Here is a 21,375-nt window from a genome sequence, read left to right as displayed (position 1 = left end):
TCCCCGTAGAGCAAAGGGCACGTGAGCTAGGCGCCCGGAGCCGTCGCCGCAGGGACCATGTTGCTTCCGAACATCCTGCTCACCGGTCAGGGCGCGCGGCCGGGAGGGGATGGGCGGGGGCAGGTGAGGGGCGCGGAGTGTTCTGGGCATCGGGCGCCCTGGTAGGAGTTTCTCAGTGCCGTCTTCGGAGGCCTGCAGAGGGCCACGAGGCGGTTGTCAGCGTCCCGGGAGCCGACCCTCACGGGCGTTGCGGCAGGCGGGGGAGGGGACGCGGAACGTTATTTCCGTTGGCCCGAGGCTCCCGGGGGAGGTGAAGAGAGGTCGGCAGATCCAGCTCTTCTGCTTAGCAACCTGCTTAGTCTTTCGGAATCTGGTATTTCGTTTGTAAAATGGATTGTTAATTCTTTGGCAGGGTAGGCTTTGAAATTTTCAGGGAAATAAGGCCATATCTGCTTCCCAGTAGTGCCATTAATGGTGGATTCCTCACTCCTTAGGCCTCCGTGGGCCGTATTTTATTTTTTCCTTTGCTTCTGATAAACGCCTCAGATTAGATTTCGGTAAATGAGTTCAGATGTTTGTGGCGTGACGAAATTACTGTATGCTTTTGTTGAGTTACATCAGAGGCTCCCCCCGCCCCTTAAAAAGAAGGCATCTAGTGAGCATTTCGGGTCGTTTCTCGCGTAGGAGTGGGTCTTTGAAGCCATACTCAGGGTGCGTGTTATCAGTAAAGGGAACTAAAATGCTGCAAAACGACTTCAACGAATATTTTTGCTAGCCGTTCAGTCCTGAAAGTGTTTATTAAATTGTAGGCCATTCGTGGAAAAATCTAATGCATGTAGATTTTATTGTAGCGTACAGAAAAATTAAGACTCTGTGGAAACAGTACAGTTACATCATTCACCCAAACGTAAGATTGTTGGCAGCGCACAAGACATGTCTGTTTCTGAGAGATGCAGATTAACCACCCCACAAATAATGTTTAGCATTTTAGATTCCTTAAGCAGAAGATTTTACATCTTTTTGTATGGATCAAACATAGTGCCCTGGTTATTAAGTCATTGTCAAAACATTTTATTGAAAATGTTTTGACAATAAAAGTGAGCATTTTATTGAAAACATGTTGAGTCCAGACTTCAGACTTGGTGTATTATAGTGGACTTGGGGTGGCTGTTATTCTCCTAGATAAGGGAACTGGATTATCCCTGTTATCTTTATGCTCAAGTTTAATTTCAGGGATGTTAAACCTGAATAGCTGAAAATGATGAATTTGATGATCTTGAAATGTAATTATAATAGGTATCATAAGAGGAAGGCAAAGAACAATGTATATAGTATTGTCATTTATGTACAAGGGAATATATATTGTATTACAAAGAGTATGTACATACATACATGTACATTTATATGCAAACATAAATAGGGTTTTTTGGGGAATATATACCTGTATAGGAAACTGGTTTACAGTGGTTATCTCTAGGGAAGGGTGCAAGGGGTCAGTAGAGGTAATACGGTGTCTTTCAGACTGCTTAAATTTTAACATGAACAGTTTTTGTTTTTGTTTTTGTTTGAGACAGTCTTATGTTGGCCAGGCTGGTGTCGAACTCCTGAGCTTAAGTGATCCTCCCACTTTGTCCTCCCAAATTGTTGGGATTACACGCGTGAGCCACCACACCTGGCCATGAACAGTTTTTAAATCTTTTTAAATTAAAGCAAATAGGCCAAGCAAACGAGCCTGTAAATTAAAGCTCATGCCCGTAAATCCCAGCACTTTGGGAAGTGGAGGTGGGGGGATGGCTTGAACTCAGGGGTTTGAGCTTAGCTTAGGCAATATAGCCAAATCCCGTCTCTACAAAAATTAACCAGGGCATGTTGGTGCATACCTGTGGTCCTAGCTACTGGACAGGCTGAGATAGGATTTGAGCCCAGGAGGTGGAGGCTCCAGTGAGCCAAGTTCCACTGCACTCCGGCCTGGGTAACAAAGAGATATCTTGACTTTAAAAGAAGAAAAAGGTTGCCGGGCGGTGGCTCAAGCCTGTAATCCCAGCACTTTGGGAGGCCAAGGCGGGCGGATCACGAGGTCAGGAGATCGAGGCCATCCTGGCTAACACGGTGAAACCCCGTCTCTACTAAAAAATACAAAAAACTAGCCGGGCGAGGTGGCGGCGCCTGTAGTCCCAGCTACTCGGGAGGCTGAGGCAGGAGAATGGCGTAAACCCGGGAGGCGGAGCTTGCAGTGAGCTGAGATCCGGCCACCGCACTCCAGCCTGGGCGACAGAGCCAGACTCCGTCTCAAAAAAAAAATAAAAAATAAATAAAAAGAAGAAAAAGGTAAATAAATTATTGTAATTGATTCGAGGTGGCTAATTTTTTTTTTTTTTTTTTGGAGACGGAGTCTCTGTCACCACGCTGGAGTGCTGTGGCGCGTCCTTGGCTCACTGCATCCTCCAACCACCCGGTTCAAGGGATTCTTCTGCCTCAGCCTCCTGAGTAGCCGGGATTACTGGCATGTGCCACCACGCCTGGCTAATTTTTGTATTTTCATAGAGATGGAGTTTCACTATGTCGGCCAGGATGGTCTCGATCTCCTGACCTCATGATCTTCCCGCCTCGGCCTCCCAAAGTGCAGTGATTACAGGCATGAGCCACTGCGCCCAGCACGAGGTGGCTAATTTTATTCTGAGTAGTTCCATGGTAGCAGCAGGCAGTTTGAATTGGCGTCAGAATTTGCTGAGCCCCACCCCTGGAGAATCAATACACTGAGTAATATTCTGACATTCAATTAGCTTTGGAAAATTTTTATTAGATCGTAGTACATGCTGATTTACATATGGCCAGGCATGGTGGCTCACGCCTGTAATCCCAGCACTTTAGGAGGCCTAGGCGGGCAGATGACATGAGATTAGGAGTTTGAGACCAGCCTGGCCAATATGGTGAAACCCTGTCTCTACTAAAAATACAAAAATTAGCTGGGCATGGTGGTAGGCACCTGTAATTCCAGCTACTCAGGAGACTGAGGCAGGAGACTCGCTTGATCCTGGGAGGTGGAGATTGCAGTGAGCCAAGATCGCGCCACTGCACTCCAGCCTGGGTGACAAGAGCGAAATTCCGTCTCAAAAAAAAAATTTTTTTTACATGTTATTGCTAATTAGAAATTTTTCATTTCAGTCGTCAAGATCTTTAAGGGCAGAGGCCAGGTGAGACTCTGCCTCAGAAATAAAAAAAGGAAGGGCACAAGGTGGGCTGCAGTGTGATAAGTAGTATTTCACAAACAGTATTTTTCTGTGGCTTGTCTTACAGGTACACCAGGGGTTGGAAAAACTACACTAGGCAAAGAACTTGCGTCAAAATCGGGACTGAAATACATTAATGTTGGTGATTTAGCTCGAGAAGGTAAGGGACACTTTGGTGTTAGATTTGTTTTGTTTTGTTTTGTTTTAAGTCTGATAGTGGAGTGTTAGTGCTGGGTATTGTCAGAAGGTACAAAAAACAGATTGCCATTAAAGAATATATACTCTTGCCTGTAATCCCAGCACTTTGGGAGGCTGAGACGGGCGGATCACGAGGTCAGGAGATCGAGACCATCCTGGCTAACACAATGAAACCCCGTCTCTACTAAAAATACAAAAAAATTAGCCGGGCGAGGTGGCGGGCGCCTGTAGTCCCAGCTACTCGGGAGGCTGAGGCAGGAGAATGGCGTAAACCCGGGAGGCGGAGCTTGCAGTGAGCCGAGATGGCGCCACTGCACTCCAGCCTGGGTGACAGAGCGAGACTCCGTCTCAAAAAAAAAAAAAAAAAAATATATATATATATATATAGTCTTTTAGGGAATCCACAGAAATATTAAGTGTCTAATGCTATGTCCTGGTTATTTTGAGCATTTTCCCTTCCTCCTTGAAAATGGCTAGCAATTCTTGTGAATAGTTGGGAAGGCTCCTATGAAGAGACTGGATTTCGGAGAGGTAGAATGTGAATAAGGAGAGTGTTTTCAAGTTGAGCAAACAAAGGTTTGGTACTGCTGAACATATATATGAGCACAGTGAGTGTATTGGTCTCACTGGAAAGAGATTGTTTTGAGCTCAGGTGTAGGACATGACTATGCTATGGTATCTTAGTGTGAGGTTTGCATGCAACTGCATATATTCTAAGATGATAGATGTTTTTATTTATTTTACCCTGTTTTCCCCTAATCTTTTATCACTCCCTTATTTGTGTCTTCATCTTTTTATAGTTGACAATGATTTGTACATGGTAGGAACTCAATAAATTAAAGGGATTTTAAGTATGCCTCATTAAAATTAAGAAAACATATGGTTTAAATTTAAAAAATTTTTTTACAGTTTAACATAGATTAAAAAATTTTTTAAGTTCCTGACAGTTGCTACTAAAGTAACTATTTCAGATTGATCTAATGTACATATTTTTTTCAAATGATCTAAAGTCTGATCATCGGATATCATGGAGTCTGGCAAGATGGCTTCTCCCAAGAGCATGCCGAAAGATGCACAGATGATGGCACAAATCCTGAAGGATATGGGGATTACAGAATATGAGCCAAGAGTTATAAATCAGATGTTGGAGTTTGCCTTCCGATATGTGACCACAATTCTAGATGATGCAAAAATTTATTCAAGCCATGCTAAGAAAGCTACCGTTGATGCAGATGATGTGCGATTGGCAATCCAGTGCCGCGCTGACCAGTCTTTTACCTCTCCTCCCCCAAGAGATTTTTTATTAGATATCGCAAGGCAAAGAAATCAAACCCCTTTGCCACTGATCAAGCCATATTCAGGTCCTAGGTTGCCACCTGATAGATACTGCTTAACAGCTCCAAACTATAGGCTGAAATCTTTACAGAAAAAGGCATCAACTTCTGCGGGAAGAATAACAGTCCCGCGGTTAAGTGTTGGTTCAGTTACTAGCAGACCAAGTACTCCCACACTAGGCACACCAACCCCACAGACCATGTCTGTTTCAACTAAAGTAGGGACTCCCATGTCCCTCACAGGTCAAAGGTTTACAGTACAGATGCCTACTTCGCAGTCTCCAGCTGTAAAAGCTTCAATTCCTGCAACCTCAGCAGTTCAGAATGTTCTGATTAATCCATCATTAATTGGGTCCAAAAACATTCTTATTACCACTAATATGGTGTCATCACAAAATGCTGCCAATGAATCATCAAATGCATTGAAAAGAAAACGTGAAGATGATGATGATGACGATGATGATGATGATGACTATGATAATTTGTAATCTAGCTTTGCTGCATGTAACATGTATACTTGGTCTTGAATTCATTGTACTGATATTAAACATGCATGCTGGATGTTTTCAAGTTGTGTTTTAGAAAACTTTAATAATAATTAATGAGTAAATACAGTTACCATACTTTTCAATTGAAATGAAGGTTTTTCATCAGCCTTAAAAGTGTAAGAAAAATAAAGTTGTCATTCATTACTTTGATTGTTGGTGCTTTGGCAGTTATGTTTTTAAAAGCAATTTTCTCCCTGTTGTCACCAAGGGGAGTAACAGTTGACAGTTGCAGCAACTTGCAGTACTGTAGTCTATTGTTGACCACTAGAATGTCACCTCAAGTGTCTTCAGATATATAGATCACAGTATGATCTCTGGTGTATGTCACTCTTGTGATCTGTTCTCTCAGTTGCTGAAGTATAACCATGACTCCTCTTTGGAGAGACTAGTTGGTCAGGATTTTTATTCATAGTGAATTCTTAACCTGCTTTGATTATCTTCCTCAATTGTCCAACTTCCTAGGTCCCATTTTTCTGTCCCTTTGGTTATATTAAGGACCCTTAGTGTCTCCCAGTATGTCTCCACTTTTTTAAAAAAAATTTATCAGTGTCTCTTTTTGCAGGTTAATTTTGAGCATCTTTGTTTTTCATATTCCTGATACTATAAGCCAGTATCATGTTCATTTTTGATCCAGGGCTGATGATTAGGTTATAGTTTATATTTTTTTAATTTTTAAAATTTTTTTGTCCAAAAGAACATCAATTTATCAAGGTTATAGTTTCTGAAACCTAGATCTTTATTTGCTATCATACAAATACTCATTTTCCATTTCATTTTATTTCCTGAAACAGAATCTCATTCTGTTGCCCAGGCTGGAGTGCAGTGGCACAATCTCAGCTCACTGCAACCTCCGTGTCCCAGGTTCCAGCGATCTTCACACCTCAGCTTCCCAGTAATTCCAGTAGCTGGAATTACAGGTTTGCACCACCACACCTGGCTCATTTTTATATTTTTAGTAGAGATGGGCGTTTGCCATGTTGTCCAGGCTGGTCTTGAACTCCAGGCCTCAAGTGATCTGCCCACCTCGGCCTCCCAAAGTACTAGGATTACAGGTGTGAGCTACCGCACCTGGCCTTCCTTTCTTTCTTTTTTTTGAGACAGAGTCTCACTCTGTTGCCCAGGCTGGAGTGCAGTGGTGCAATCTCAGCTCACTGCAAGCTCCACCTCCTGGGTTCATGCCATTCTCCCGCCTCAGCCTCCCTAGTAGCTGGGACTACAGGTGCCTACTACCACGCCCAGCTAAGTTGTATTTTTAGTAGAGATGGGATTTCACTGCGTTAGTCAGGATGGTCTCAATCTCCTGACCTCGTGATCCACCCGCCTTGGCCTCCCAAAGTGCTGGGATTACAGGTATGAGCCACTGTGCCCAGCCCAGCCTTTACGTTTTATATCTATGAAATCTGGTTTTGTTCCTCATTGTTGAACACCACCATTTTGACAAGTGATTTCTGAGTCACATAATAGTCAATTTCATTCATGCATTCTAATGTTACTTTCACTTAATTTAACACTTCTAAGCTAATTAGAGCATTAATAGCATTGAGAGCAATGGTTACACTAGACCAAGGAAAATCCAGTATAAGGCACTTGTCTTCCTCTTCTTTAGGTCCTCTCCTACCAGTACTCACACCATTTCATTTGGTTAAGACAGAGTCTTGCTCTGTTGCCCAGGCTGGAGTGTGGTGGCCTGATCGTAGCTCATTGCATCCTTGAACTCCTGGGCTCAAGTGATCATCCTGCCTCAGCCTCCCTTGTAGCTGGGACTACAGGCACACACCATCTTTCCTGGCTAATTTAAAATTTTATTTGCAGAGGGCCGGGCGCGGTGGCTCACGCCTGTAATCCCAGCACTTTGGGAGGCCGAGACGGGCAGATCACAAGGTCAGGAGATCGAGACCATCCTGGCGAACCCGGTGAAACCCCGTCTCTACTAAAAAATACAAAAAACTAGCCGGGTGAGGTGGCAGGCGCCTGTAGTCCCAGCTACTCGGGAGGCTGAGGCAGGAGAATGGTGTGAACCCGGGAGGTGGAGCTTGCAGTGAGCTGAGATCCGGCCACTGCACTCCAGCCTGGGTGACAGAGCGAGAACCCGTCTCAAAAAATAAAAAAATAAAAATAAAATTTTATTTGCAGAGACAGGATCTGGCGTTGTTCCCCAGGCTGGTTTATTCCTTGGCTCAAGTTGTCCTTCTGCCTTAGCCTCCCAAAGTGCTGAGATTACAGACAAGAGCCTCTGTACCTCGAGTACTCAACACCATTTTAGTCAGTTGTGTATAGTCCCAACCATTCTCTTTGTTATTAGGGAGATTATTTCATGAAATGGGATCTAAGTCTTAAAGGAAAAGTGTGGGGTTTTTTTCCCGCCTATAATGCCAGATAAAAGATTTCTGGTCTGACTTGACATGGAGTTTGATGGAGGTACTTTGTGGGGTTTTTTTGTTTGTTTGTTTGAGACAGGGTCTTGCTCTGTGGCCCAGGCTGGAGTGCAATGGCACAATTTCCCTTCACTGCAACCTCAGCCTCTGGGGCTCAAGTGATCCTCCCACTTCAGCTTCCCCAGTAGCTGGGACTACAGACACAAGGCCTCACTGTGTTGCCCAGACTGGTCTCTAATTCCCAGGCTCAAGTGATCCTCCCACTGTCGCCTCCCAAAAGTGCTGGGATTACCCACGTTAGCCATCGCACCTGGCCTGATGAGGTACTTTGTAAAGTTTGACATCCCAGATTTTTTAACCCAAATCTTGTTTGAATATATCTGGAAATATTCTGAGGCAGCCAACCTCATTTTTGTTTCAAGTGGTGATATATTTTAAGGGAAACCAGGCAATCATCTATAATGCAGTGATTCTCAACTAGGTAATTTTTGCCCTTTGTGGGTATAGCAGTGTGTGAAGACGTTTTGGGTTGTCACATGGAGGGGGAGGTGATGGCCAGGTTTACTACTAGCATCTAGTGATCAGTGACCAAGGATTCTACTAAAGATCCTATAGTTCACAGGACAGTTCCCTGTCTCCCCTAATAACAATTATCAGATTCAAAATGTCATTAGTAACAAGGTTGAGAAACCTTGCTGTAAAGAAATGAGGCTTATTCTGATGCTCACTAAAGTCAGAAAAAAAGAAACAAGGCTTTAAGAAAACCCTAGTTTTAAACATATTTCTGAAAGTTTAGTATCATCCTAGTGATCATGTGGAATTGCAGTAGTAATTGAGAGAGGTCATCTTTACTCCCAAAACCAAGGCAAAAAAAAAAAATTAGGTAGGGAAGTAAGTTTAAGAAAACTGGCCGGGCATGGTGGCTCATGCCTGTAAATTCCAGCACTTTGGCCTAGCACGGTGGCTCATGCCTGTAATCCCAGCACTTTGGGAGGCCGAGGCGGGTGGATCACCTAAAGGTCAGGAGTTCAAGACCAGCCTGTCCAACATGGTAAAACCCCATCTCAACTAAAAATACAAAAAATTAGCCAGGTATGGTGGTGGGCCCCTGTAATCCCAGCTACTTGGGAGGCTGAGACAAGAGAATCACTTGAACCTGTGAGGCAGAGGCTGCAGTGACCTGAGATCACACCACTGCACTCCAGCCTAAGCAAGACGGAGCGAGACTCCGTCTCAAAAAAAAAAAAAATCAGCTCAGCGTTGCTGAGGGCGCCTGTAATCCCAGCTACTCGGGAGGCTGAGGCAGGAGAATCACTTGAATCTGGGAGGCAGAGGTTGCAGTGAGCCGAGATCACATCACTGTACTCCAGCCTGGGTGACAGAAAGATTCCGTCTCAAAAAAAAAAAAAAGAGAGAAAACTATTAGGAGTCTTACTGTGGGCCGGGCGCAGTGACTCAAGCCTATAATCCCAGCACTTTGAGAGGCCGAGGTGGGCAGATCACGAGGTCAGGAGGTTGAGACCATCCTGGCTAACATGGTGAAACCCTGTCTCTACTAAAAACACAAAAAATTAGCTGGGTGTGGTGGCGGGCCTGTAGTCCCAGCTACTTGGGAGACAGAGCTTGCAGTGAGCTGAGATCACACCACTGCACTCCAGCCTGGATGACAGAGCAAGACTCCATCTCAAAAACAAAAACAAAAACCATGAGTCTTACTGTGGTATGACTATAAGAATGCTTCTCTTATCCCTATTCTCCTAGTCTCAAGACTCCTCCTCATTTGACATCCTTTCCTATATGCAATCATTTTTTATACTCTTACTAGCATCCTTAATTTTCCTGGCAGCAGTTTTTCAGTCTTCAGCCTCTTCCTAACTGCAGGATACCCATAGGTCTAGACAAAGTAGTATATTGACATTGGATCCATTTCCAGTAGAAACTGTAAAGCATAGCTTGGCTTTGAACACTTAGGATCTTGATATATCTTTAACCTAGGGGTTGGCAAGCTACTGTTGTTTTTGTATGACTTCTGAGCTAAAGACTAGCTTGCAAAGTGTGAGGTATTTATGATCTGGCCCTTTACAGGAAAAAAAAAAAAGATGCTGATCCCTGTTCTATCCTTTTCTGAATCCCATTTTTCTCTCCCCTTATCAACTCCCGCTGGAAGCCTTGGAAACTAACTCCTCTATTGGCCTCTCTGACACTGCTCTCTCCCCATCTTTGCCTCTGATCCTTCCCCTTCCACTCATTTCCCCCGTGATTTCATTGCAGTCATATTGTGATTCTGCCCCTCCCACTAGTAATCTCACTCATTCAGGACTATTCACTCCCCTTGTGCTGATGACTTAAATTTACAATTAAAACAGCCCAATTTCTAGACACCTATTAGACATAACCATGTGGATAGTTCCCAGATGTTTACACCTCTAAAGTAATATGTTTAAAGCACATGCTCTGACGTCATCCTTGACTGTACTTGCCCACTCTGATTTCTATATCCCAAGCATATAAATACACATTCACTCTCTCACAAAGATCCACTTGGCCTTTAAATCTTGATGGTTTCTCCAACACATCCCTGCAGTACCCCTATTTCATCAAGACCACTGGTGCTATGCCTAGAATCCTACCTAGAATCTCTTATTTGACCTCTTCAGTAACTCTTTCCTCCCTCTTCTACACTATCATTTTCTTAAAAGCAGGGAAGGAGAATGACATGATTTGAATTTTTTACTCACATAGTCCATCCTCCTTAAGGAAATATAGCAGACTCTTTATAAAATGGCCACAGTTTACCTGCAGCCATTCCCCTGTGTCCCCTTCAGTGTAGCCATTATACCCTGTTGTTCTCAAACACTAGGAATTTTCCACCTCGAGTATTTATGCATGCTGTTCTCTTTATCTGTAGGTTTCCTTATCTTCCTTGCAACTCCTTAGCGGCCCAACTCCAATGTCATATCTTTAGCTTTCTAACTTCACTATGCAGAATTAATTGCCCTTTTCTTTTTGCATAAAAAAACAGGTATTTTATTTTATTTTTGAGACGGAGTCTCGCTCTGTCGCCCAGGCTGGAGTGCAGTGGCGAGATCTCAGCTCACTGCAAGCTCCGCCTCCTGGGTTCATGCCATTCTCCTGCCTCAGCCTCCTGAGTAGCTGGGACTACAGGCGCCCGCCACCACACCCGGCTATTTTTTGTATTTTTAGTAGAGACGGGGTTTCACCGTGTTAGCCAGAATGGTCTCGATCTCCTGACCTCGTGATCCGCCTGCCTCGGCCTCCCAAAGTGCTGGGATTACAGGCGTGAGCCACCGCGCCCAGCCAAAAACAGGTATTTTAAAGGCACCCAATCACTTTAAACCAGTTAATGTCTTGTTCTAATTGCTTTAGCGTTACCAGCTTCTTGTTGAGTTGAGGTAAATGTGGTGAATATGTTTCAAAAAGAAGAAATACGAAAATAAAAATTTTAAGTATTGGCAGCAGTATCAAAATAACTAGCATCCCAATATGATTAAAGAACAGCTTTCACTTGAGTGCATATAAGTTCTAGGATGGCAGTTAAACATAATGTCATGATTTTACAGTTTGATAAACAGCAGCAGCTGGGAAGGTTTTTTAAGGTAAGAATGAGCTTTAAAAAAATTTTTGGTGGGGCCTGGTGCAGTGGCTCACGCCTGTAAACCCAGCACTTTGGGAGGCTGAGGCAGGCGAATCACCTGAGGTCAGGAGTTCAAAACCAGCCTGGCCAACATGGTGAAACCCCATCACTAAACATACAAAAATTAGCCAGGCTTGGTGGCGAGCGCCTGTAATCCCAGCTACTTGGGAGGTTGAGGCGGGAGAATCGCTTGAACCCAGGAGATGGAGGTTGCAGTGAACCAGGATCATGCCATTGCACTCCAGCCTGGGTGACGAGTGAAACTCTGTCTCAAAATAAAAAAAATAAAAATAAATTTTAAAAAAGGTTTTTTTTTGAGACAGGGAATCAATGTCACCCTAACTGGAATACAGTGGTGCAATCGTGGCCCACTCCAACCTCAAGCAGTCCTCCCACCTCAACCTCCAGAGTAGCTGAGACTATAGGCTGGCACCACCATGCTGGGCTAATTTTTTTTTCTTTTGGTAGAGGTCAGGTGTTGCTGTGTTATCCAGGGTGATCTCTAATTCCTAGGCTCAAGCGATCCTCCCACCTTGACCTCTGAAAGTGCTGGGATTATAAGCGCAAACCGCCATGCTAAGCTTTTTAACTCTGGTCCCACAGTTGATTTTTTTTAGAAAGTAATATATCTGTACCTAGAATTTTAACCGCAAAACTTTCTTTAGAAAATTGATTTAATTTTCTAATTTCTCAGTCATTTAAGCAAATCAACCTTTTTGATCTTTGCTTCAGATCCTATGTATAGGCAAGTATAAATTTGGCTTCCAATTGAAACTTTCTAAAGTAGCATAAAATTTATTCTTTTTTTGAAATTTGAAATGAAGTTTAGGATCCGTTCATTTCTCTGGTACAGGCTACAATCATCACTTACCTAAAAATCTGTGGTAGACTTGATAAGAAGTCCCTGCTTCTGGATTTGGTTCCTTCCAACTCATTCTGCATTAAAAAAAAAAAAAAAAATGGGCCGGGCGCGGTGGCTCAAGCCTGTAATCCCAGCACTTTGGGAGGCTGAGACGGGCGGATCACGAGGTCAGGAGATCGAGACCATCCTGGCTAACACGGTGAAACCCCATCTCTACTAAAAAGTACAAAAAACTAGCCGGGCGAGGTGGCGAGCGCCTGTAGTCCCAGCTACTCGGGAGGCTGAGCCAGGAGAATGGCGTAAACCCGGGAGGCGGAGCTTGCAGTGAGCAGAGATCCGGCCACCGCACTCCAGCCTGGGTGACAGAGCGAGACTCCGTCTCAAAAAAAAAAAAAAAGATTTTTTTGAATTTGGAATTCATCATGTCATTTAATGCTGAAAATCCTTTAATGATTTTCCTTGGCCTTGGGATAAAGTCTAAACTCCTTCATGCAGCCTTCAAGGCCCTTTTTGATCTGGCCTCAGCTTACCTGACCCCTTACCACTTATTTTCTCATTGTTCTGACTTTCCCTCACTTGAAAGGGCCTGCTCCTTCCTAGTCTCTACCTTTGAATATCTTGTTTTCTCTATTTAGAAGAGTCTTCCCTAGTGTTTTTTTTTTTTTATGTATCTACTGCAAGTCTATGCTTAGAGGTCGCTTCCTCCAGGAAGCCTCCCTTAATATCCCAAGTTTATGTTAGGTGCCCATCCTTATTGCTCCCATATCACCATGAACCGTAACATTAAAATATTATATTTCCAGGTGCCTTGTCTGTCCTCTCCCATTTTATTTTAAACTCTTTGAGGGAAGGATTATTTGTCTACTTGCTCACTTTATAAATTATGTGCTCATTATCCCTTAGGTCACTGGTATATGGTGTTTGATAAATGTTTTTTGGAATGAGTGTTTAAAAGTTTGGATTACAGCCAGGCACGGTGGCTCATGCCTGCAGTCCCAGCACTTTAGAAGGCCAAGGCGGGCAGATTGCTTGAACTTAGGAGTTCGATTCAGCCTGAGCAACATGGTGAGGCCATTTCTCTACAAAAAGTACAAAAATTAGCCAGACATGGTGGGACACACCTGTAGTCCCAAATACTGGGGGGAACTGAGACAGGAGGATCACCTGAACCCAGGAGGCTGAGGCTGCAGTGAGCTGAAATCGTGCCACTGCACTCCAGCTTGGGTGACAAAGTGAAACCCTGTCTCAAAAATAAAAAAGTAAAAGTTTAGATTACACTATTTTATTAAAATACATTAACATGGCTGGGCGCAGTAGCTCACGCCTGTAATCCCAACACTTTGGGAGGCTGAGGCGGGCGGATCATTTGAGGTCAGGAGTTTGAACCCAGCCTGGTCACAATGGTGAAACTCCATCTCTATTTTAAAAATTGGCTGGGCGTGGTGGTCTCGCCTGTAATCCCAGCACTTTGGGAGGCTGAGGCAGGCGGATCACAAGGTCAGGAGATCGAGACCATCCTGGCTGACACGGTGGAACCCCGTCTCTACTAAAAATATAAAAAAATAGCCGGGTGCGGTTGCGGGCATCTGTAGTCCCAGCTACTAGGGAGGCTGAGGCAGGAGAACGGCGTGAACCCGGGAGGCGGAGCTTGCAGTGAGCGGAGATCGCGCAACCGCACTCTATCCTGGGCGGCAGAGCGAGACTCCGTCTAAATAAATAAATAAATAAATAAAATAAAGACTTTAATCCTGAAAGTTAACACATCTATTTTAGACAGCATATATTGGTTCAAGTCTTTTTTTTTTTTTTTTTTTTCCTGAGATAGAGTCTTGCTTTGTCACCCAGGCTGGAGTGCAGTGGCATGATTTCGGCTCACTGCAACCTCCGCCTCCCGGGTTCAAGCAATTCTGCCTCAGCCTCCCAAATAGCTGGGATTACAGGCGCCCGCCACCACGCCTGGCTAACTTTTGTATTTTTAGTAGAGACGGGGTTTCACCATGTTGGCCAGGCTGGTCTCAACTCTTGACCTTGGGTGATCCACCCGCCTCAGCCTCACAAAGTGCTGGAATTACAGGCATGAGCCACCGCGCCCGGCCAGAGCCATCTTTTAAAAGGCAAAGATTTAAAATATAAAGGAACCTCCATGTTTATCTATTCAAGATTACCACATAGTACAGAATCAGCTATAGGTATTCTTAGATTTTGTGGTACTGTTTAAAAAAATACAATATTGTAAAAATAGTATATGGAAAAATACTCCAAATCTTTTTTCTTCTAATCTTTATCCCTAGTAAAGACAACTTTGAATTCTGCTTTTTATGTTTTACACTTGTATATGTGAGCATTTATGTTGCTGTCTAGTCTATACTACATGGCTTTTAAAACTATATTAACTATAATACTATAATACATATTTAATTTTAATACATAATTATTACAAAATTAATTACATAATTTATAAAGTTGGTAAATCAAGATTTAACTATTTTCTTATTTGGCATTTTTTATTATTTTCTAATTTTATCCATTAGAAATTAAATGGTAGTGTAAATTTCTGAATGAATTGAACATATAACAGGCATAAATACAGACTCATTTTAATTTGCATCTCTTTAATAGCTAGGAAAGTTCAATATCTTTTCATGTGTGTTTACTGATTTTTTTCTACTTTTTCATCTTGTGTGAATTATTTTCTTGTTTATTGAGCAATTTATTGTTATTTTGGTTTTAAGGTCTTTTATATTATCTACATTTCAGTCCTTTGTTATTTCTCCCATTCTGTTACTTTTCTTAGAATTTTATTATTTCTCAAGGAACAGAGAGTCAACATTTTAAATGACTGGATCAGTCTTTATTTCTTCTGCCACTCCACAAACTCAAATGGCCGGGCGCGGGTGGCTCAAGCCTGTAATCCCAGCACTTTGGGAGGCCGAGGCGGGCGGATCACGAGGTCAGGAAATCGAGACCATCCTGGCTAACACGGTGAAACCCCGTCTCTACTAAAAATACAAAAAATTAGCCGGGCGTGGTGGTGCACGCCTGTAATCCCAGCTACTCGGAGGCTGAGGCAGGAGAATGGCGTGAACCCGGGAGGCGGAGCTTGCAGTGAGCCAAGATCAGGCCACTGCACTCCAGCCTGGGTAACACAGCAAGACTCCGTCTCAAAAAAAAAAAACAACAACAACAAACTCAAATGAATCATTCCTTTGTAGCTCCATCTGGAGTTTGTAGTATAAAGTAAGGATTTAGATTGTTTTCTAAAATGTTAACCAGTTTTCTTCACACCAAGACAGTTTAATTGTTTAGGTTGATAGAGTTTCTGGTAGGTGAGCAATAGCCCAAGGAGGCAGAGGCCACACTAGGGTGCTAGAAAGGTGGTTTATGTGCCCAGAATCGGTCCAGGCAAGACAAGGAGTTACAACTGCTTCTGTGCCCCCCAGTGACCATCAGACTACTCCTGTGTCCCTTCAGAATTTATGTTCACTTTAACCTCATTTCAACCTGTACCAAAATATTAAGGGGAAAGAGGTGGGAAGACTGCTATGTAACATGCTCTCAGAGATGGTGAGTGGATGATCTAAGCCTGCCTTAGATTAATACCTCCTAGGGGCCAGGGCTAAGGGTAAGATGGGGTGTGTCTTACCTCCTGAAAGAAAACTTATTTTGAAAGCCAGCTGTGATTTATTGGAAAGTTCTGTTAAATTTAAATTTGCCTCCCTTGTAACTTTGAACGTTATTTTTGTTTTGTCTTCTGAAATAAGACTATTTGACTTTTATGAGGAAAGGCAGTTTGGGATGCTGGAAATCTAGAAGTAAAGATACTGTTCAGAAGCATCTGGGTCCTGACCCTTCTCAGTCCCCATTGAGGATGTAAGCTCAGTGACAGAGGGTTCATTTCTGAAATCAAGAATCTGTTGCTGCTTTTTTCTTCCTTTTTTTTTTTTTTTTTTTTCTCGAGACAGGGTCCCACTCTGTCGCCCAGCCTGGAGTATAGTGGTGTGATCTCAGCTCATTGTAACCTCCGCCTTAAGCAATCCTCCCACCTCAGCCTCCCAAGTAACTGGGACTACAGGTGTGCACCACCATGCCTGGCTAATTTTTTTTTTTTTTTTTTTTTTGTAGAGACAGGGTCTCAACATGTTGCCCAGGCTGTCTTGAACTCCTGGGCTCAAGAGATCCTCCTACCTCATACTGCCAAAATGCTGGGATTACAAGCACGAAGCCACCACACCTGGCCTGTTACTGCTTTTGATACATTAATCTGCTTTTAAATGTATGTGAGTGTGTTTGTATCTGTTCAGGTATTTCCTCTTTCCACCAATCTGTAGTTCAACAAAAATAGTGTAGTCCTCTTCTAATAACCCCACAAATTCTGAAGTTGGCTATTCACTCTTTTTAGTTGGTTTCAGTTTTGATATTTAAAGCAGTTTCAGAGATATTGCTATCCAAGTTTCCCTCTAGACAAAATTCCAATTTATCAGTTAGTATGACTCCTTTGTATTTGGTGTCTATATGACATTTATTTTGTTAGTACACACCCTTGTATCTGAAAGAATAATTGATGATACATTTCCTTTCCTAAAGTCTAGAATTAATTGAAAATTACTTAAAGTTACTTAGAAAATATTATTTCAACAAGCAATTCTCAATCTCTTTTAGAGCAATTGTATGATGGCTATGATGAAGAGTATGATTGTCCCATTTTAGATGAAGACAGAGTAAGTATGACTTTTTCATAAAGTATGCATTTGTTGAATTTCATAGGAAAGTTGACTTCAGTTTTCTTAAGAAGCATTTTATTTTTTTAACTTTTCTTGCAGGTAGTTGATGAGTTAGATAACCAAATGAGAGAAGGTGGAGTTATTGTTGATTACCATGGTTGTGATTTCTTCCCTGAACGCTGGTTTCATATAGTTTTTGTGCTGAGAACAGATACCAATGTATTGTACGAAAGACTTGAAACAAGGTAAGAAAGGAGAAACATCAGATTCTTAAAGCATAATATTAACTTTTATTCAGATTCCTGAAATTGGCCAGTAGTACCATGATAAAGGGTTTTTGTTTTTTGGGTTTTTTTATTGTTGTTTTGAGACAGAGTCTTGCTCTGTCACCCACGCTGGAGGGCAGTGGTGTGATCTCGGCTCACTGCAACCTCCACCTCCCTGGTTCAAGCAATTCTCGTGCCTCAGCCTCCTGACTAACTGAGACCACAGGCACATGCCACTATGCCTGGCTAATTTTTATATTTTTTGTAGAGATGGAGTCTCGCCATGTTGCCCACACTGGTCTCAAACTCCTGGGCTCAAGCAATCTGCCCACCTTGGCCTCCCAAAGTGCTGGGGTTACAGGTGTGAGTCATAGCACCCAGCTAATAAAGGGTTTTGTTTGAAAATATGACTGCTTTAAAATATGGGCAGTACTTTTTGAGTAAATTGATATCTCAACTGACAGTCTGATTGAGTAAAATGTACTGTGTAGAAATCCAATTTAGCCGGCCAGGCGCGGTGGCTCAGGCCTGTAATCCCAACACTTTGGGAGGCCAAAATGGGCGGATCATGAGGTCAGGAGTTCAAGACCATCCTGGCTAACATGGTGAAATCCCATCTCTACTAAAAATACAAAACAAAATTAGCTGGGCGTGGTGGTGGGTGCTACTCCGGAGGCTGAGGCAGGAGAATGGTGTGAAGTCAGCGGGCGGCGGCAGGGGGCGCAGAGCTTGCAGTGAGCTGAGATCGCGCTACAGCACTCCAGCCTGGGCGACAGAGGGAGACCCTATTTAGCCATGCCTTTTTTTTTTTTTTTTTTTTTTTTTTTTTTGATGTAAACCTTTGCTAGGAAAACAGTCAAGCCCCTAACATATTCTTTGCTTACTGACTGAACACTACCCACTCAAATTATCCCTGCATCAGGAATAGGAAAGCTTATGAAAAACTAACAAAATAAACCAGCATCTCACAGTCTTTTTTTTTTTTTTTTTTTTTTGAGACGGAGTCTCACGCTGTTGCCCAGGCTGGAGTGCAGTGGCGCGATCTCGGCTCACTGCAAGCTCCGCCTCCCGGGTTCCCGCCATTCTCCTGCCTCAGCCTCCTGAGTAGCTGGGACTACAGGCGCCCGCCACCGCGCCCGGCTAATTTTTTGTATTTTTAGTAGAGACGGGGTTTCACTGTGGTCTCGATCTCCTGACCTTGTGATCCGCCTGCCTCGGCCTCCCAAAGTGCTGGGATTACAGGCTTGAGCCACCGCGCCCGGCCATCTCACAGTCTTTAACAGATACCCAAGTTAAACCCACAAATAGAGCATCAGATTTAATGCGGAAGAACCAGTAAAGAGAAACTTTCAGGAAAGTCTTTTTTCCCCAGTGTCTTTTGATCAAAGCTGTGGGAGTATGGGGATCCTAGAGAAATTAGAGGGCAATCTCAGAAAGGAAAGCTCCAGAATTTTGCTTAAGGTCGCGGTCAGAATTCGTGGTTTTCACTGATTATAGTCAACTCTGACTAACCACTCTTGTTTGGGATACTTGTAAATCCTTGCACGGACTAGTATGGCACCAAATATATACATAGAAAAAGTAAAATTGGGGCTAGACCTAAAACTTTTTTTTAGGCAGTGAAAAGCCATTAAAAGTTTTGGGGCAGAGAAGTAATAGGGACTATATGGTACATATGCTTTTTTTCAATCAAGACAATTTAAAATTTTGATTTAAAGATTACTGTTTTACATATATAGCCAAGTCATACCAAGTATGACTAAGGTATGAAAAAACTATGAGAGAGCTAGTTAGTATTTTTAACTATTGAAAAGGTTATAAAAAAGTAACAGCTTTAGGCTGGGCATGGTTGGGTGGTGAGGGGGAGGCAGGACGGCTCATACGTCACACCTGTAATCCCAGCAATTTGGGAGGCTGAGGCAAGGTGATTGCTTGAGCCTAGGAGTTTGAGACCAGCCTGGGCAACATAGCAAGATCCTGGTCTCTACAAAAATAAAAATAAAAAATTTAGCCAAGAGTAGTGGCATGCACCTGTGGTCCCAGCTACTTTGGAGGCTGATGTGGGAGGAATGCTTGAGCCTGGGAGGTTGAGGCTGCTGTGAGCTGTGATTGCACCACTGCACTCCAGCCTGGTGCCAAAGCAAGACCCTGTCTCAAAAGCAACCTAAAAACAAAAATATCCTCTTTATTGAAATGTAATTTACATTCACCCATTTAAAGTACATAATTCAGGTTTTTTTTCCAGTTTTGTGGGTACATAGTAAGTGTATATATCAGTTGCTCATTTGTGTTTTTTTTAGCATATCAAAAAGTTGTACAGTCATTACCACAACCAATTTTAGAGACTCTTGGGGCCAGGCACGGTGGCTCACGCCTATAATTCCAGCACTTTAGGAGGCTGAGTTGGGCGGATTATGAGGTCAGGAGCTGGAGACCAGACTGACCAACATGGTGAAACCCTGTCTCTACTAAGAATACAAAAATTAGCTGGGCATGGTGGCGCGTTCCTGTAATCCCAGCTACTGAGGAGACTGAAGCAGGAGAATTGTTTGAACCCAGGAGGCGGAGGTTGCAGTGAGCCAAGATCACTCCAGTGCACTCCAGCCTGGGTGACAGAGCGAGATTCTGTCTCAAAAAAAAATAAAATTTTTGTCACCCCAAAAAGAAACCCCATACCCAGTAGTAGTCACTCCCCATTTACCCTCAGTTCCCCAGCCCTAGGCAACCAATAATCTACTTTCTATCTTTATGGATTTGTCTATACTAGACATTTCATATAAATGAAATCATACAAGATGTGGACTTTTATGCCTATCTCCTGTCAATTAGTTTGTTTTCAAGGTTCATTCGTATTGTAGCATATACCAGTACTTCATTTCTTTTTATTGCCAAATAATATTCCATTGTATGGATATATCATTTTTAAATACATTTATCAGGTTGTGGACATTTGGGTGGTTTCTACTTTTTGGCTGATATGAATTGAATATTTGGTTATGAGAGTTTTCCTAATTTACTAATTCACTGGGAATTTATTGAGTAGCTGACAAATTGTGGGCAGAAAAATTCAAACCTAAATGCTGGTCTCGTGATCTTTAGTTTAACCCTAGTGTCAAGAAACTGTCATATAAACAGGTACCAGTCATTCCTCTCTAGGTGAAGAGACCATTTCTGTAATTTTTCACGTATTGAAAAGTGTCCAGTTTTCTGGTATGTTTCTAAAACTCCAGTTAATGCCATTTATTTTGCTTTTTGTTTGGTTAACCTCCCTGCCTTCTAGGGGTTATAATGAGAAGAAACTAACAGACAATATTCAGTGTGAGATTTTTCAAGTTCTTTATGAAGAAGCTACAGCATCCTACAAGGAAGAAATCGTGCATCAGCTGCCCAGTAATAAACCAGAAGAGCTAGAAAATAATGTAGATCAGATCTTGAAATGGATTGAGCAGTGGATCAAAGATCATAACTCTTGACTTATAAGGCTAGCTACTTTATAATCGCTCTTGTTGATATCTCTGCTGACATCATAGAAATTGTTCAAGTATCAGTAACACTTGATTAAAATCATGTTGCAGGACCAGCAGGTGGATAGTGTATAGGTTTATGCCTGTGTTTCTTTTTCTCCATGAGAAAGCTAAACATCTGAAATATAATGAATATAGTATTATTAAGGATTGAGACAAAACCTGTGATTTTGATACTTAAATTGCTAAAGAATAAATAAATCTAACAAAATGGGTGGATATCTTTTAAGTTTATTACAGAAAAAAATGCAGATGATCTCTTCAAATAAAACTAAAGAAAAAGCAACAGAGTATTCCTTTTCTCTTTCTTTAAATTAGAAAAAAAGTTAAGTGTTGTACTCGATACAAAGTTCAAAAGGTACAAAAAAGCACGCTGAAAAGTTAGGTCTCCCTTCCGGACCACCCTATCCCCAGGCACCCCAGGTTCCTTCCTTTTAGGAAATAATGTTACTGGTTTCCCATGTCTTTTTAGAGGTTTTATGCCTGCACAGTGTATATATATGTGTGTACATTTTTTAAAGAATATAATAGTATATTGTGCACACTATTCTGTACCTTTCTTTTTTCATTTAATATATTTGGAGATTATATCATCTCAGTACAGCTCTCCCTGTTCTTTTTTTTAGTTGAGATATACCTATCATACAATAAAATTGACTATT

At 42.4% G+C, this 21,375-nt stretch overlaps 2 protein-coding genes across 7 annotated transcripts; both read left to right on the top strand.

Moving 5' to 3' along the window:
- Positions 1-28: 28 nt before the first annotated feature.
- TAF9 (TATA-box binding protein associated factor 9) lies at positions 29-5,460 on the top strand. Of its 6 annotated transcripts, none has more exons than XM_015140182.3 (3): positions 29-85; positions 3,298-3,390; positions 4,439-5,460. In XM_015140182.3, exon 3 carries the CDS (start codon positions 4,456-4,458, stop codon positions 5,248-5,250), a length of 795 nt encoding a protein of 264 aa, XP_014995668.1. In that variant the 5' UTR covers positions 29-85; positions 3,298-3,390; positions 4,439-4,455; the 3' UTR covers positions 5,251-5,460.
- On the top strand, positions 29-20,999 carry AK6 (adenylate kinase 6). Its single transcript, XM_015140244.3, has 5 exons — positions 29-85; positions 3,298-3,390; positions 16,862-16,920; positions 17,023-17,168; positions 20,470-20,999. The coding sequence occupies exons 1-5, from the start codon at positions 58-60 to the stop codon at positions 20,660-20,662; spliced, it is 519 nt and encodes a 172-aa protein (XP_014995730.1). The 5' UTR covers positions 29-57; the 3' UTR covers positions 20,663-20,999.
- Positions 21,000-21,375: the final 376 nt, after the last annotated feature.

Source organism: Macaca mulatta, chromosome 6 (genome assembly GCF_049350105.2).
Source record: "Macaca mulatta isolate MMU2019108-1 chromosome 6, T2T-MMU8v2.0, whole genome shotgun sequence".
In the NCBI taxonomy this organism is placed as follows: domain Eukaryota; kingdom Metazoa; phylum Chordata; class Mammalia; order Primates; family Cercopithecidae; genus Macaca; species Macaca mulatta.
The sequence above is the reverse complement of the archived record's forward strand: the minus strand, read 5'-3'. Positions and strand labels throughout refer to the sequence as shown.

What these genes read in the sequence shown, in the direction of transcription:
- TAF9 (XM_015140182.3), top strand. Translation starts at nt 4,456, where the DNA reads ATGGAGTCTGGCAAGATGGCTTCTCCCAAGAGCATGCCGAAAGATGCA.
- AK6 (XM_015140244.3), top strand. Translation starts at nt 58, where the DNA reads ATGTTGCTTCCGAACATCCTGCTCACCG. An exon ending in TGGTGATTTAGCTCGAGAAG is followed by an intron (nt 3,391 to 16,861) that starts GTAAGGGACACT and finishes AATCTCTTTTAG; the next exon opens with AGCAATTGTATGATGGCTAT. An exon ending in CCATTTTAGATGAAGACAGA is followed by an intron (nt 16,921 to 17,022) that starts GTAAGTATGACT and finishes CTTTTCTTGCAG; the next exon opens with GTAGTTGATGAGTTAGATAA.